At 40.4% G+C, this 16,654-nt stretch overlaps 1 protein-coding gene across 9 annotated transcripts in view; it reads right to left on the minus strand.

Moving 5' to 3' along the window:
• Positions 1-713: 713 nt before the first annotated feature.
• PLEKHA5 (pleckstrin homology domain containing A5) overlaps positions 714-16,654 on the minus strand; it is a 253,986-nt gene continuing 238,045 nt past the window's right edge. For 7 of the 9 annotated variants that reach the window (XM_047787453.1, XM_047787462.1, XM_047787455.1 and 4 more), the window contains 7 exons: positions 14,775-14,893; positions 9,427-9,636; positions 8,129-8,263; positions 7,533-7,657; positions 5,588-5,736; positions 3,868-3,973; positions 714-1,596 (listed from right to left, as the gene is read on the minus strand). In XM_047787453.1, the coding sequence (XP_047643409.1) occupies positions 3,879-3,973; positions 5,588-5,736; positions 7,533-7,657; positions 8,129-8,263; positions 9,427-9,636; positions 14,775-14,893 (833 nt within the window). In that variant the 3' untranslated portion in view covers positions 714-1,596; positions 3,868-3,878. The remainder of the gene's footprint in view (positions 1,597-3,867; positions 3,974-5,587; positions 5,737-7,532; positions 7,658-8,128; positions 8,264-9,426; positions 9,637-14,774; positions 14,894-16,654) is intronic. The other 2 variants (XM_047787454.1, XM_047787463.1) reach the window with 1 other exon arrangement.

Consider the following 16,654-nt stretch of genomic DNA (forward strand, 5'->3'; position numbering starts at 1 on the left):
TTGTGGCACAGCAGAAATGAAGCTGACTAGGAACCATGAGGTTGCGGGTTCAATCCCTAGCCTTGCTCAGTGGGTTAAGGATCCGGTGTTGCCGTGAGCTGTGGCGTAGGTCGCAGATGCAGCTCGGATCCTGTGGTGCTGTGGCTGTGGTGTAGGTGGGCAGCTGTAGCTCTGACTGGATGCCTAGCCTGGGAACCTCCATATGCTACGGGTGCGGCCTGAAACGACAAAAAAAAAAAAAAATGTAATGGGATTTTGGCCAAGTCAATTTATCTCTCTGGGCCTCAAGTTTCTCAACTTTGACATGGACGAGCTGGGCTGGATGACAGAAAATGTTCTTTTATGATGCTGTCTACAATGATAAGATTAATAGACTTTTCTTTTTCTCTTTTTGTCTTTTTAGGGCTGCACCCACAGCATATGGAGGTTCCCAGGCTAGGGGTCGAATGGAGGCTGTAGCAGCTGGCCTATGCCACAGCCACGCCAGATTCAAACCTTGTCTGTGACCTACACCACAGCTAAAGGCAACACCGGATCCTTAACTCACCGAGCAAGGTCAGGGATGGATCCTGAGTCCTCATGGATGCTAATCAGATTCATTTCCACTGAGCCAAACGATGGGAATGCCAATAGACTCTTTTTTCATTTAGAAGTCTCTTAAGTCTCAGACTTTCCATTTTAGATGGAAAGAGCAAAAATTCTAACACAAGTGATTTAAGAACATCAACATTTATTTAACATGATAAAAAAGAAATGAGATATGAACATTTGCATTTAAACAATAGTAAGTAGCCTTTAATACTTACATTACATGTGCTCATTGTATAATATATACACAATGAACATAATTACATTTGTACACAAACTAAGTACTGGATTTGAAAACCTGCTTATTGCTGTACACATCTAGTCCAATGAGGCATAAGCCCAGTACTTCGAAATACCTACATTTTAAATTGTTCTTTAAGAAAAAGTAAGCGGTAACATTTGTGTTGAAGCTGACAAGAGTGTGGCAGTAACTACTGACATTGCAATCTGACTGAGAAATAATTATAGCAGAAAACGGACAAACTTCACTTAGCAGTAATAAAATGGCACATTTTAAATATATATAAAATTTTTACAAATCAAGGGTGAAACAAAGCATCGCAGTAGCCAAAATGGGAAGAAGAAGAAAAAGAAAGAAAAACAAGCTTCGTTGGAAATAATAACTAAATTTATGTACCGAAAAGCAAAAAGAAATATAAACCCACCTAGACTTTAGAAACATCAAAATCTGGAAATCAGCAACTAAGTAAGCTCTGGCTGTAGACCGCACACTAAAAAGCACCTTTACTTATGTGCTCTGAAATCATAGCAGCAAGCTGGTGTCAGAATAATTACCTTGAGAGTACATTACATAACCTTGAGTGTACATATGGGCCATTAAAGCTGTTTTGGAATAAACATTTTCCAGAAGTGATAAAATGATGCTCTGTGGTCAAAAGCATCAAAACTATGAATTTCATAGATTTAAAATATACTGTACAATATCTTCTCACATTGCCAAAGGTCCACGTCCATAGCTTTGAGTGGTTTCAACAGAAGTCAGTATAGCTGAAAAATACAGAGAAGGAAAATTACTTTGACACCTGCAAAGTTAATGAATGACTATTTCCTAAAGTAACTAAGGGGGACACTGTCTAACAATAATAACTGACAAGCATGGTCATGAAAATCCTAAAACATAATACAACTGAAGGACATTTTCTCTTCATTTCCATAAGCTTAATTCGCAAAGAAAGAAACATAATACAAGTAAATAGCAATTCGGATGAAAAAACTACCCAAACTTGTGGCTGAATCCAAAAGATCGGTAAAATAAGCAAAGATTTGCACGACTTGTAAATATGTAATACTCTGTTAAGCTGCCTGCAGAGCACTGTCATCTGTGACACTTTCCTGAGTCTTCCCAAAACTACTAGTTCAGAAAGATGACAAATATGCCATGAGAAGATGTATTAGAAAATAATAAAGTTGGAATGCCACTGGTTGGTTGTGGTGACTGCACGTCACAAGGCTAGAAAATATTGGGCAATAACTGTACCTCTTTCCAGTATGTGATGCCATTGGCTCTTGAAATGAAAGTAAACCAAAATCCAGTAATAACAACCTAAGGAACCTGGCAATGTCCTCGAGTCTTAACTGTGCACATCCTTATCCTGAATATAACGAACTATAACCTGTTTATTGAGACCAAAGATAATGAGAGTGGCTCTTAATGTACATTTCTCCACGAAGATGGAGAGGCCACCCATCAGCTCTCTGCTCAGGAGGAATTAAATGAGCACAATGTTTATTATTCCTATGGGATGTTATTCTGTCCCTAGGGGCAACTGCCACTTCTGAATTAATCAAGTTAAAAGTTTAAATATATGAGTGGCAGAGGCAAGACACAGGTTAAGACCGTAACAAATAGGGGGTTTATAACCCCAGCAAGGATGTCAATCCTGTGTGGATACCAAGTGACAACAAACAGAGCCGATTCTAGGCTCCAGATAGACATGATCTTAAATAAAAGCTACAGATATGAAGAGACAGACATAAATCCTCTAGCTGAAAAAAAGGACAGGGATTATAGCTGCTACAAAAAGGTACGAACGGAACTTTATTCTAGAAAATGAGCACTACCAGATAAAAAACTTAGGTCAGTATTTGTAACTGCTTTATTTTGAGAACCTCAAAATCAAAGAACGTCTTTGTGATCATGCTCATCATGTCTGTAGCTGTTTTCTCAGTATTTTCTGTTAATTGTTTAACAGAAATTGGTGGTCATCCTAAGGCACCAAATATTGGAAGACCTGGAAGATGCTGTGAGAAAAAAAAGTACAGAAAAAGGCATAAAATGCTCACTCTGTATCTCACAACTTTTCTGAAAAATTTTTTAAAAAGTATATAGGTACAGAATTGTACGTAAAATTTAGCAATTGTCAATAAAGTTTAAAAGTAAGACCTCGGGAAATTGTTCTGGGTTCTAAAAGTGTGGTCTAAGGAACACTGGTCAAGAAAGGCTCCTTCTTCCTGTCCCCAATTGTGGCATTTTTTTTTTTTTTTGGTCTTCTCAGGGCCAAAGATGTGGCATATGGAAATTCCCAGGCTAGGGGTTGAATCCGAGCTGTGGCTATGCTGGCAGCTGCAGCAATGCATTTGTGACCTATCCTGTAGCTCATGGCAACACCGGGTCCCTAACCCACTGAGTGGGGCCACAGATCAAAATTCTGTCCTAATGGTTACTATTCAGGTTTGTTACCGCTGAGCCACAAAATCGGGAACTCCCCCACTTGTGGCTTTTTATACAGCTACCTCCCTGACTGAAAAAATTTTTTAATTATTTAGAAGATTTTATATTCCATGTCTAGTATCAGTTATCCATAGCTGTATCATAAATTTTCTTTATCTTTAAAAATAATTAACAGGCTCCCAATGCCATAGACGTGTCACGCTGACTGTAAAAAACATTTCTGGATCAAAATGTAATGACTTATACAGAATTCTCAGATCCGACTCTGGAAAGAAACGTTACGTGGGAGCACAGCTGCAAAACACTGTGAAGCTTGTCTTGGCACAGGTCCTACCTCCAAGTTTTGTTGTTTTTATGGATGATGAAATAAGAGACAGAGAAAGTGTTGTCACGTAGCAAATCATTGAAGGGCCTGATGCTGGAAATTTGAGTTACTGCCCGTGGTTCAAATACTTGGCCTACTTGCTCTGCCAAGTAATGCACAGGCCAGAACTCATCGCTGGTTTTATTCACTAAACCAACAAATGAATAAAAGGTAAGCTAACAGCTCTAGCAGTAAAGCACAAGCATGAAAGGAAACGACGTACTTTTTCTGAGACTACACACACATGAAATGTGATCCTTCTGTGAGCTGGGGCTGCGTGGACGGAACAGGGGACGCTGGGGACTCGGGAGACGGGGACAGGCTTTTCACTAAAACACATGGAGAAAACACAAGAAGATAAAAATTCTTGAGACACGTTTGGAGAAGAAACCTCTATTGCAGTGATCCCAACAGGATTAAAAACAAGTTTCTGGAAGGAATTCTTTACCGTACGCTGGTTCTGTTTCTTGCTAATCTGGCAGCTGATTATTCACTGTGAAATGTTTCTTGAAGACTGTTGAAAAATTCTTCTTTGTTGTACACCTTAAACTTATATAATGCTATAGGCCACTTATATTTCAATGAAACTGGAAGTTTTTTTTTTTGCTTCTTGGTGAATTTTCAGGTGTCTATTACTGACTCAGCCTTGTTGGGTGTCACTTTTACAAGCCTTTCTAGTTCCATGCAGCTACAGATGGTTTGAATGTTGTGGTTTTAATACACCCACAGACCCCTTCAATCCAGACATGTCATAACAATAACCAAACCTGATCAGTGATAATTAAAGGAAGTGAGAATTCCTATGCACATCACCTTGTAAATGAAGAGGCACAGGAAAAGATAGTGCTTCACATTGGTTGCAAAGGAACATGGCTGATGGTGTAAATTTCCATGTTATATGTACATAAGAAACAGGAAATACTCTTCTTGAGAACAGTCCTGCATAACTAAATTTCATCATACTTACCTCCTGCAAGATGACTGAGGGGCAAGGGAGTGGGGGAGGAGAAAGGATTACTAGGAATTGTTTTTTGTTTATGGTCCATGAGAAGCAAAGCTGATAATTTACACTAGTGGTATGATTCCCAACCCCCATCCTTTTCCAAAAGTCATAAAGGAAAAAAAAAAAAAGAGAAAAAAGGTTTGTGAAGAATCCAAAAAATATAAGTGAATAACACAGAAAAATTTACTTTTTAATATGCCACAGATCATGATCTTTTACTATCAAAGAAAAACACAGGTAGCACCCTTGTGGCTCAGCAGGTTAAGGATTCAGTGCTGTCACTACAGCAGCTCAGTTCACTACTGTGATGCAGGTATGATTCCTGGCCTGGAAACTTGACATATGGTGGTGGGGGGCCAAAACAAAACAAACACACCCAGATGTGGATTACAGTAGAAGTTAAGTAAACAAATCCACTCTACTAGTTTAGATATTCCATCTTCCACAGTTCCCATAGGGGAAGGTCTGTGAATACTCTGAGAATCCAGCCTCAGAGAAACAAGAAAAATTTCCAAGTACTAAAAGATCTTCTTAGATAAAAATTTAATGTAGGTGTTAAGGTTCATATTAAAAAAATAAACAAGGAGTTCCCTGGTGGCCTGGTGGTTAAGGAACTGGTATTGTCACTGCTGTGGCTCGAGTTTGATCCCTGGCCCAGGAATTTCTGCATGTTGTGGGTGTGGTCCAAAAACAACAAGCAAGCAAACAAACTAATCAACCAAAACAAAAAGAAGGAACTGAGGTTCGAGCCAGCAGACGGTAGATCTAGGTGCTCAGGCAGGGGACCCTGTTCCCTAGGGCACTGCCGTGGGAAGGAAAGGTGACTACTCCGCAGTCAGCGTTCCTGAGTGGCTCCCTTGCTAGAATCTCCATATGGCGAATAAATTCAGAAGTTCAGAGGAAGCACCAGTGAGAATATTATGAAACGTTTAGTATCTACCTGCCATTGTCTGATTTCCTCTAGAAGCCTCAGGAGTTAGTTCAAACGAAATAACAGTTTCTTCCTGATCATGAATATCGTCTTTAATATTTTCTTCAGGGTGGCCTTCTGGTTTATGATTTGTGATCTGTGACTCATCTGGAGGGCTACTGCAAAGAGATTGATATTTTAAAAGTTGTTATTTTAGAATGCAATTAATTTTTCCCAACGTATTATTATGAACAATTTTAACTCTACAGAAAGTCACCATCTATATTTAATAACTGCTACCATTTTGCTTGCACTTTTTCTTTACCCACATTTTGCCAACCTTAGTGCATTCTAAACTCTCAGTCCCCTATTCCCCAAATTATCTTAAAGCAGACTGCAAACATAACATTCACTCTGTGAATACCATCAAATCCCGTCAGTGCTCAAGTGATCCTGGCTGCCTCATCATATCATCTTAGGGTTATCTGTTTAAATAAGGATGCAAGTAAGGTCCATACACTGTATTTGCCAAGTCTCTTAAAGTCTACTTTAAATTAAAATACACCACCCCACACACTTGTTTTATTCTTTGACAATTACTTGGGAAAGAACCTGGTTTCTCTGTCCAATACAGTTTACCATATTCTGGATTTTTTTTTTTTTTTCTTTTTTGGCCACCCTGTGGCACATGGAGTTCCCAGGCCATGGATCAGATACAATATGCAGTCGTGGATGCCTGGATGCTAAATCCTTAACCCACTGTGCTGGGCTGGGGTCGAACCTGTGTCTCAACGCTCTAGAGACATGTTGATCCTGTTGAGTCGTAGCTGGAACTCCATGTTCTGGATTTTGATGACTGTATATCTCATATTTTTCATAAACTGATCTGATTTTGAGGCTTGGGGGAGGAGGATTTTGGATTGGGGAAGGAGGGGTGGCAAGTAAACTTCGTTAGATGGGTGTCTTGCACTACTGCATTAATAGGTTGTCTCTTGGGATTTCCCATCATCTTTTGTTTTGTATTTTCCTGTCGTCTTTGTAGCGGGAACAAATCTAAGAACTATGAGGTTGAGGGTTCGATCCCTGGCCTTGCTCAGTGGGTTAAGGATCTGGTGTTGCCGTAAGCTGTGGTGTAGGTTGCAGACTCGGCTAGGATCTGGTGTTGCTGTGGCTGTGGCCGGCAGCTGTAGCTCCAATTAGACCCCTAGCCTGGGAACCTCCATATGCCATGGGGTGTGGCCCTAAAAAGCAAAAAAAAAAAAAAAAAAAGTTGTCTCTTCATGATGTCAAAAATGATCAGAGAGATTTGAGGGGTTATCAGCTTGACCCACTCAATATAAAGTTCTGGGTCAGATTTTTCTTAGCTAATAGCTTTCAATTCATAGCCATTATTTTAACAGTAAGCAAAGCACTGTCCTCATGGATACTAGTCAGGTTCTTAAACTGCTGAGCTACAATGGGAACTCCCTCTTATTCAATCTTTACAGCATACCTGTGAGATAGATACTCTTATTAGCCCCATTTTTCTAGTGAGGGACCAGTGTTCAGGAAGGTTATGTAACTTGTTCAAGATCCCACAGCTCCTGAGTAGTTACGGTGGGACTGGACTCCAAGGCTCCTGATTCTGACTCTGACATTTTCCATGTTAAAGCAAGTATACAACTCTGGGAGTTCCTGTCGTGGCGCAGTGGTTAACGAATCTGACTAGGAACCATGAGGTTGCGGGTTCGATCCCTGCCCTTGCTCAGTGGGTTAATGATCTGGCGTTGCTTCGAGCTGTGGTATAGGTCTCAGTCTCGGTTCGGATCCCGCGTTGCTGTGGCTCTGGCGTAGGCTGGTGGCTACAGCTCCGATTGGACCCCTAGCCTGGAAACCTCCATATGCTGCGGGAGTGGCCCAAGAAATGGCAAAAAGACAAAAAAAAAAGTATACAACTCTGTGAATGACCCCTTTGCTTGTTTTCCCTAATTATTACCTGTATGAAACATCCTCAGGCATTTTTTCTTTACTTTCTTCTTTATCCATCACGTCCTCAGAAGTGATTCCATTTGGCTCAGGTGTGAAAAGTGTTTTGGAAAAAACATTTTCAGTTTTTTTAAACTATAGAAGAAGAAAATTTTTCTTGTTGAAATCATTTTTACCATACTTAATGTATTACTGAATTAAAATGATTCCTAAATAAGTTTATTAAAAACCATATCCTACCAAATATTCACTGAAACATAAGTTTAGATTCAAGTATATTAAAATCAAGTATATTAAAAATACTAACATCCTTCACTACTTAAGATAACAACTACACTGCCATTAGCTAGAAGCTTTGGGATATAAGATTCTTGAATTGGGTTAACGGTAATTTATTCCAGTCTTGATTGATCAGGTTTTAAGTTTTCAATTAATCCATTTTTTTTTGATGTGGCCGAATACATCAAAGTATGCAAAACCTACGATTTCACTGAGATTTATAGCCTCTGTGACAGAATAACACAACTTTATTTTCAACCTTCCCACTTGATCTCATCTGCAAAAATCTACTCCTATGGAAAATCTGTCCTAAAATAGTCTCTCTACCTCTTCACTGAAATCTGTATTTTGAGATCCTGCTTCTTTCAGTAGAACAACTTCTGCAGCAGGAGTTTCAGGGTCTGGCTTTGCATCAGGTTCCCGAACAGCAGTGTCCTTAATGTTATCATCCTTCCTTCGAGTCTGTTCAACAGAGAGGCAGCATTTTTAGATTCATAGTATACAGTCATGCATAGTTTTTAGATAGCATGTTACTTTTTTTATTTTTTGCTTTTTTTAGGGCTGCACCTGCGGCATATGGAGGTTCCCAGGCTAGGGGTCTAATTGGAGCTACACCTGCCGGCTTACACCACAGCTCACAGCAATGCTGGACCCTTAACCCACTGAAGGAGGCCAGGGATTGAACCTGCAACCTCATGGTTCCTAGTCAAATTCGCCAACCACTGAGCCACAATGGGAACTCCTCCTTTTATTTTTTAAATTAAATAAAATTTAAAATTTTTATTCTTTTTGGCCACACTGTGGCATATGGAGTTCTCAGGCCAGGTTAATTAAAAAAACAAACAAACAAACAAACAGCTGGTTCTTCACTTACAAAGAGGTTTCCCTATGAAAAACAACAGAGGAATTGTACATAAATATGGATTATTTATTTTGTAACTTGTAGAATGTGCAGTTAAACTGTTATTCGGCTACATCACCGTTAGCAGTGCCTGCTCTCATTTCTACAATGACAGGGAAGCACAATCAGCTGGTCCATGTCTACTAACGGGGATGGACCAGACTGAAGCCAATGGAAAGGTTAGCCAGTCTGCTCTGACTTATGAATCAGGGTTATACACAAACAAATAATAAGAACAGAACGATCTCTCTTTACAAGACTGAATTTAAAATGTGGTGAGTGGTAGATCTTAGAAGCTCTCACTCCAATTTAGGTCATGCTGAATTAGGATTCAGAGAAATACACATTTTATTGGGAGGGGAATTGGGGACTATCTTGGTAACCTGCGTGGTGTTTTACATTTGTTGAGAGTGCTTTAGTCTTCTTAGTACCTCTGTGAAGTCGACAGGACAGGCTGCGTCTTTATTTGATTTACAGTAGAGGAGATGAAGTCCACAACTAATATAAGGGCATCCAACAAATAGCTTAGCTCTGGTTTTCTGATCCCAGGGCTGTTTCCATTTTACAAAGCTGTCTTTAGCATATTACTATATGAGCTAAATAATATAAAGTAACTATCCATGCTGCTGACATTTGAAAACCCATCAACCATGTACTTCTATGATTCTAAGAGTCAAGTGATACTAGATTTACCCACAAGAATGATTAAAAGCAACTGACATACCTGGGTAACCCTGAATAGACTATCCCTTAAATTGGAAGGACTTGGTAAGGGTGACTGGTCTAAAGCACCAATAACATTTAATCCTTTTTTCTTTTCCCTTAAGCATGCTTGTTGATGCCTCCTGATTCTTTCCATTTGCTCTTCCACAGTCATCCTAGGACGAGTGCTTTCAGCCAAACAGAGCTGTTCCACTGCACTTCTTGGTCTTTCCTTTAAATGGAAAGTAAACATGTGAATACATGAATATAGAATAACTTCTGAAAAGTATGTTGGAACGAAAAAATGTTCTGAGATGCATTTATTTTGTTTTCAAAATCAAAAGTGGAGGTTTGGGGTATAATTTAGATAACACCAGAAAGCAAATTATTTTATGCACGCACTAATACATAATCAACGATGGAAAGAGAGAGAGACAGGAGGAAAGAGGGCAGAGAGAGAAAAGGAACTTTAAGAGGGTATTTTCTAGTTTTTTTTTTTTAAGGCCGCATTTGTGGCATATGGAGGTTCCCAGGCTAGGGGTTGAATTGGAGAGCTGCCGGTCTATGCGACTGCCACAGCAATGCTGGATACGAGTTGCACCTGCAACTTATGCCTGCAGCTAGTGGCAACGGCGGGATCCTAAACCTACTAAGCGAGGCCAGGGATTGAACCCACATCCTCATGGATACTAGTCGGGTTCTTAATCCACTGAGCCACAAAGGGAACTTCAGGAGAGTATTTTCTTGTTTTAAAAAGTATATACAAGTTCCCATTGTGGTGCAGTGAGTTAAGAACCCTACTGTAGCTGCTCAGGTCACTGCGACGGCTCAGGTTTAATCCTTGACCTGGGAACTTCCATATGCTTCAAGTGTGGCTATAGAAAATACATACATACATACATACATACATAAAATAAAAATACACAAAGCAAAAAGAGAGAGAGAGAGAAAAAAAAAAAAGCTCCCACTGTGCTACGGTGGGTTAGTGATCCAGCTTATCTCTGTGGAGCCACCAGCTCGATCTCTAGCCCAGTGCAGTGGGTTAAGGATCCAGCACTACTACAACTGTGGCATAGTTCACAGCTCTGGCTTGGATTTGATCCCTGGCCTATGCTGTGGGTGTGGCCAAAAAAGGAAAAGAAAAAATACAGAAGGGTATGGCAACTCTGAAGTGACTCCACCCCACAGCCCTGAAACAGGAAATGGTATGAAACTCAAACTAGGAGTAAACAGGGGGCCCAACTTCTAAATACCAGCAATTTATTTTATTTTACTAAAAATGTACTATTTCAAGTCACAATTTTTTTACTGCAAAAAGACTGGTAAAGAAAACATCCTTAATTTATGAGCAACGATAAAACTATGGAGTATTTATTGTCTATATATCAGATGGTTATATTTGAAAATGTTACATATATATTGCTCATTCTTATGGTTTACTGAAGGGTTTAAAAAGATTAGTCACATTAAACAACTAATTTTTGCTTCTCCCTCTTTCTTTTTTTCCCTTCCTTCCTTTTTTTCATTCCTTTTCTTTTTTTAAAAATGCCACATCCAGGAGTTACCGTCGTGGCGCAGTGGTTAACGAATCTGACTAGGAACCATGAGGTTTAGGGTTCGATCCCTGGCCTTGCTCAGTGGGTGAAGGATCCAGCGTTGCCATGAGCTGTGGTGTAGGTTGCAGATGCGGCTCGGGTCCCGAGTTGCTGTGGCTCTGGTGTTGGCCAGTGGCTATAGCTCCGATTAGACCCCTAGCCTGGGAACCTCCATATGCCGTGGGAGTGGCCCAAAGAAATAGCAAAAAGACAAAAAATAAATAAATAAAAATAAATAAATAAATAAAAATGCCACATCCAGAGTTCCCGTTGTGGCGCAGTGGTTAATGAATCTGGCTAGGAACCATGAGGTTTCGGGTTTGATCCCTGGTTAAGGGTCTGGTGTTGCCATGAGCTGTGGTGTAGGTCGCAGATGCGGCTCAAATATCCACGTTACTGTGGCTGTGGTGTAGGCCGGCGGCTACAGCCCCAGTTAGATGAGAACCTCCATATGCTTCGGGAAGCAGCCCTAGAAAAGGCAAAAAAAAAAAAAAAGCCACATCCATGGCATATGGAAGTTCCCAGGCCAGCGTGTGATGTGGAGCTGCATCTGCCAGCCTATGCCACAGCCACAGCAATGCAGAATCCAAGCTGAGTCTGACACCTACGCTGCAGCTTGCAGCTTGAGGCAGTACTGGATTCTTAACCCACTGCACCAAAACAGGAACTCATTTTCTTACTAAAAGATATAAACAATATTGGTATAAGATCCAAAACTAAGTATGTCAGTAATGGTCATAAGAAGAGTTCCCACTTTGGCTCAGTGGGTTACAAACCCAACTAGTATCCCTGAGGATGCGGGTTCGATCCCTGGCCTCACTCAGTGGGTTCATTTCTCTCCACTGCTATCTAGAATGTGTCTGCAAGGGAGTAGCTACAGCTCTAGAACTGCTTTCTACTGCTCAGAACATCTTAAAGAGCTCAGGTAGGTACTGAAAGGAAAATAGAAAATGAAAAGCCCTGAAGTGCAGAAATGATGATTCTTATTTATTTATAAAACAAAACATTTATTTGCTTTTATGAAAAAAATTTTTTTAAAAAGGTAGGTTCTAGATACTGATTGGGAAGTTGGCTACTTTAGCACTCTTCCGTTTTTAGTAACAACAAACATACAAACACATATTCTTCCTGTTTTTTTTTGTGTGTGTGTGTGTGCAAAAATGTCTACTTTATTCTTTTTATTTTTATTTAAATTTTTAATTTTTTTTTAGGGCCTCATCCGAGGCATGTGGAAGTTCCCAGGCTAGGGGTCGAATTGGAGCTACAGCTGTCAGCCTGGGCTACAACCACAGCAACATCAGATCTAAGCCACATCTGCAACCTACACCACAGCTCACAGCAATGCTGGATCCTTTAACCCACTGAGTGGGGCCAGAGACTGAACCCCCGTCCTCATGGATACTAGCTGGATTCTTGATCCAAAGAGCCATAATAGGAACTCCTACTTTATTCTTTTTAAATGCCAGATATTACTAATTTGTAGATTGTTTCTCCAAAATAACTGGAAAAAAGTATCTGACTGAGGTTCTATTCAACCCTTTAAAAAATTATTATCAGGGTTGAGCAATTTTTATATATTTGAATTACTGTTACATAGTTTCCATTTGAAAAAAAAACCCCTAAAAATAACTAATTTATATTCATTCTTCATATATTATAGAATTTGTCTGTTGTATTTTCTTCTGGCATCTGCATTGCTTATAATGGACTTTCTTGTACCAGTATTACATGACTATAATCTTCTATACTTTCTCCCAGTATTTTGTTAAGCAGGAGTCTTTCTTCTAGTATTTAAGACAGTGATTAAAAAAAATAGTTACAGGAGTTCCCGTCGTGGCGCAGTGGTTCACGAATCTGACCAGGAACCATGAGGTTGCGGGTTTGATCCCTGGACTCACTCAGTGGGTTAAGGATCCAGCATTGCCGTGAGCTGTGGTATAGGTTGCAGATGTGGCTCGGATCCCGTGTTGCTTTGGCTCTGGTGTAGGCTGGCGGCTACACCTCTGATGAGACCCCTGGCCTGGGAACCTCCATATGCCGCGGGAGTGGCCCTAGAAAAGACAAAAAGACCAAAAAAAAAAAAAAAGTTACAGAGTAATATAAATCTACTAATACCTTTCTGTTTGATCTCAACATGCATTTAAAATTTTTTTCTGTTGACTTAGTATTACACTACAATTTTCAAAGAAAACACTCTTTCAGTCTAAAAAATGCCTAACTTGGAGTTCCCCTTGTGGCTCAGCAGTAATGAACACAACTAGTATCCATATGGTTGAGGGTTTGATCTCAGCCTCGCTCAGTGGGTTAAGGATCTAGTGTTGCTTTGAGCTGTGTTGTAGTTTGCAGACATAAATTGGATCTGGCATGGCTGTGGCTGTGGTGTAGGCTGGCAGCTGCAGCTCTGATTTGACTCCTAGCTTGGGAACTTCCATATGCCACAGGTATGGCCCTAAAAAGCAAAAATAAAATAAAATAAAAAACAAAAATAAAAAATGCCTAACTCTATGAATAATAGTATTATAGAACCATTACATTTTTTTACATATAAATTTGTTAGTTTTTTTGGGCATATAATTCGTATTGTACTTTAATTTTTGTTGTTGTTGTTGTTGTTATTTCTTGGGCCTCTCCTGCAGCATATGGAGGTTCCCAGGCTAGGGGTCTAATCGGAGCTGCAGCCACCGGCCTACTCCAGAGCCACAGCAACTCGGGATCCGAGCCGCGTCTGCAACCTACACCACAGCTCACGGCAACGCCGGATCGTTAATCCACTGAGCAAGGCCAGGGACCGAACCCGCAACCTCATGGTTCCTAGTCGGATTCGTTAACCACTGCACCACGACGGGAACTCCCTTTAATATTTTTAAAAAATAACATATATCATTGCTTTAGTACCTTTTAGTCTTTTCTTACAGTTTTACTTTATCTCATACAAAATAAATAGAGAATTTATAAAGATGAAAAGTAAAAGTTCTGTTGCAGCCCAAATTTCTAGAGAGTGCTTGGTGAAAGGGAGTAAGAACTCTGAGAATCTTCCCCAAAAGACCAAGATTAGACTGGTTAAAAGCCAGCTTGAATTAAATGGATCTCACATGAAAGTGGAAAATATAGGATTTATCTCCCAATCTCAATTTGCATTTCTTATTGTAACCAGATTGGCAAACTCCAAGTCTACCATAGCTGAAAGGCACTGCAGACTCAGGCTGGCCTGAAAATCCACCAGCATGGGTGACCACAGAACACATCCATTACTCTCCAAAGAAAATTCTTCGAGGTGTCAGATAGGTAACAGACTGCATCAACGGTGGAACGAAAGACCTCATGTGAAGTCTGATCAAAGAAAACCTAGGTCTGAGGTGCTAAATTTAAAAAATTAAGATTACTAAATTTTGGAGTTCCCGTTGTGGCTCAGTGGTAACGAACCCAACTATCCACGAGGACTTGATCCTCGGCCTTGCTCAGTGGGTTAAGGATCCAGTGTTGCCGTGAGCTGGGGTGTAGGTCACAGATATGGCTTAGATCCCGCACTGCTGTGGCTGTGGCATGGGCCAGCAGCTGCCGCTCTGATTTGACCCCTAGCTTGGGAACTTCCATATGCTATGGGTGTGGCCCTAAAAAGACCAGGAAAAAAAAAAAAAAAAGGTTACTAAATTTTTCTTACATTATGTAAAAAAAAAAGTTTTGAAAAAAAAACCACTAAAAAAATTAAAACATTTATAAGGTGGCAATAAATAGGTTTGAGAATCCTTCTAGAAGTTAATTTATAGTTAAATACCGTTCTTGAATCCATCATCTTCTTAGTTTTCCTTAAGGTTACATATGAGGCTATTGTCGAAGATTCGGGTGTTGGTGATTTTGTTCTTGGAGGGACTACTCCAACAGGAAAGTGGGAACCTAAAAATTAAAACAGCGTTAATTTCCCCAAAACATCTTCATATGACATTGCTTTCTTTTGACAAATTCAATTTCTGAGACTTTTAAGATCAGGAGGCAATGTTATTGTTCAAAAAGAGACATGGAGAATCCCCTTTGCGGCGCAGCAGAAACAAATCCGACTAGGAACCATGAGGTTTCAGGTTCAATCCCTGGCCTCGATAAGTGGGTTAAGGATCCGGCATTGCTGTGAGCTGTGGTGTAGGTCAGACATGGCTTGGATCCTGCGTTGCTATGGCTGTGGTGTAGGCCAGCAGCTGTAGCTCTGATTTGACCCCTAGCCTGGGAACCTCCATATGCAGTGGGTGTGGCCCTAAAAAAGCAAAAAAAAAAAAAAAAAAAGACATAGAAAATACAGTAGCCTTTCATTAATTATTTTACTTAATACATCATGCAATGATACCAGAAAAATTTAGGGTCAGATTCAGAAATAAAGTTCTACTGATCATAATAGATGACATTAAAAAAGTGAAATTTAGTCATCCTCAGTGGGTCATATATTCTTACAAAGACCCTGTAAAGAAAAGAAGGTAAGGAAGAACAGGTTGATTGACTAAGTCCATATAGTTCATGAGTAGCATGGCTTGAGCTTCTGCTTTGGCCCCCTTTCCTTTGCTGCTCTTCGTGAACATTTTCAGAGGTTGAATACAGTCTGAGATGTCCTGCATATTTATAATTATATGTACCAGTATGGCAAGGTCTGAGCCTACGTTTAACTCTCATCTGTGTATGAAACGGGAAAGCAAACAAAGACTTAGGATGAGAAGAAGATATGACTTGGATGAGAAGGAGAAAGTATAAATACTAAGTTTTGAAGATGGCAGTATTTTTTTGGGCCACTTCCACAGCATGCGTAAGTTCCCGAGCCAGGGGCTAAACCCAAGCCACAGCAGTAACAATGCTGGATCCTTAAGCCACTGAACCATCAGGAAACTCCAGAAGTTTTTTTTTCTTTTTCTTTTTAGGGCCGCACTCACGGCATATGGAGGTTCCCAGGCTAGGGATCTAACTGGAGCTACAGCTGCTGGCCTATGCCATAAGCCACTGCAACTCAGGATCCAAGCTACACATGCAATCTACACCACAGCTCATGGCAATGCTGGATCCTTAACTTACTGAGCGAGGCCAGGGATCGAACCTGCAACCTCATGGATGCTAGTTGGAGTCGTTTCCCCTGCGCCACAACAGGAACTCCTCCAGTAGTATTTTTATTTTTATTTTTTTTTTGTCTTTTTGCCATTTCTTGGGCCGCTCCCACGGCATATGGAGGTTCCCAGGCTAGGGGTCCAATCGGAGCTGTGGCTGCCAGCCTACACCAGAGCCACAGCAACACAGGATCCGAGCCACGTCTGCAACCTACACCACAGCTCATGGCAACGCTGGATCCTTAACCCACTGAGCAAGGCCAGGGATCAAACCCGCAACCTCATGGTTCCTAGTCAGATTCGTTAACCACTGTGCCACGACGGGAACTCCGTATTTTTTTTTTTTAAATAGAAAATAAAACATAACCTGGTGTTGGAGAACCTAGAAAATGTGCCAATTATGGAAAAAGTATGTGAATATTACCATTTAATATTATTGAGGAATTCCCTGGTGGCTCAGCAGGTTAAGGACCTGGTGGTGTTACCACAGTGGCTCAGTTTGACCCCTGAGGCTTTTTGTGTGCTGTGGGCATGGCCAAAAAATTTTTTTTGAAACTTTACTTTGTGACCATTTAGC

Source organism: Phacochoerus africanus, chromosome 7, assembly GCF_016906955.1.
Source record: "Phacochoerus africanus isolate WHEZ1 chromosome 7, ROS_Pafr_v1, whole genome shotgun sequence".
Classification (NCBI taxonomy): domain Eukaryota; kingdom Metazoa; phylum Chordata; class Mammalia; order Artiodactyla; family Suidae; genus Phacochoerus; species Phacochoerus africanus.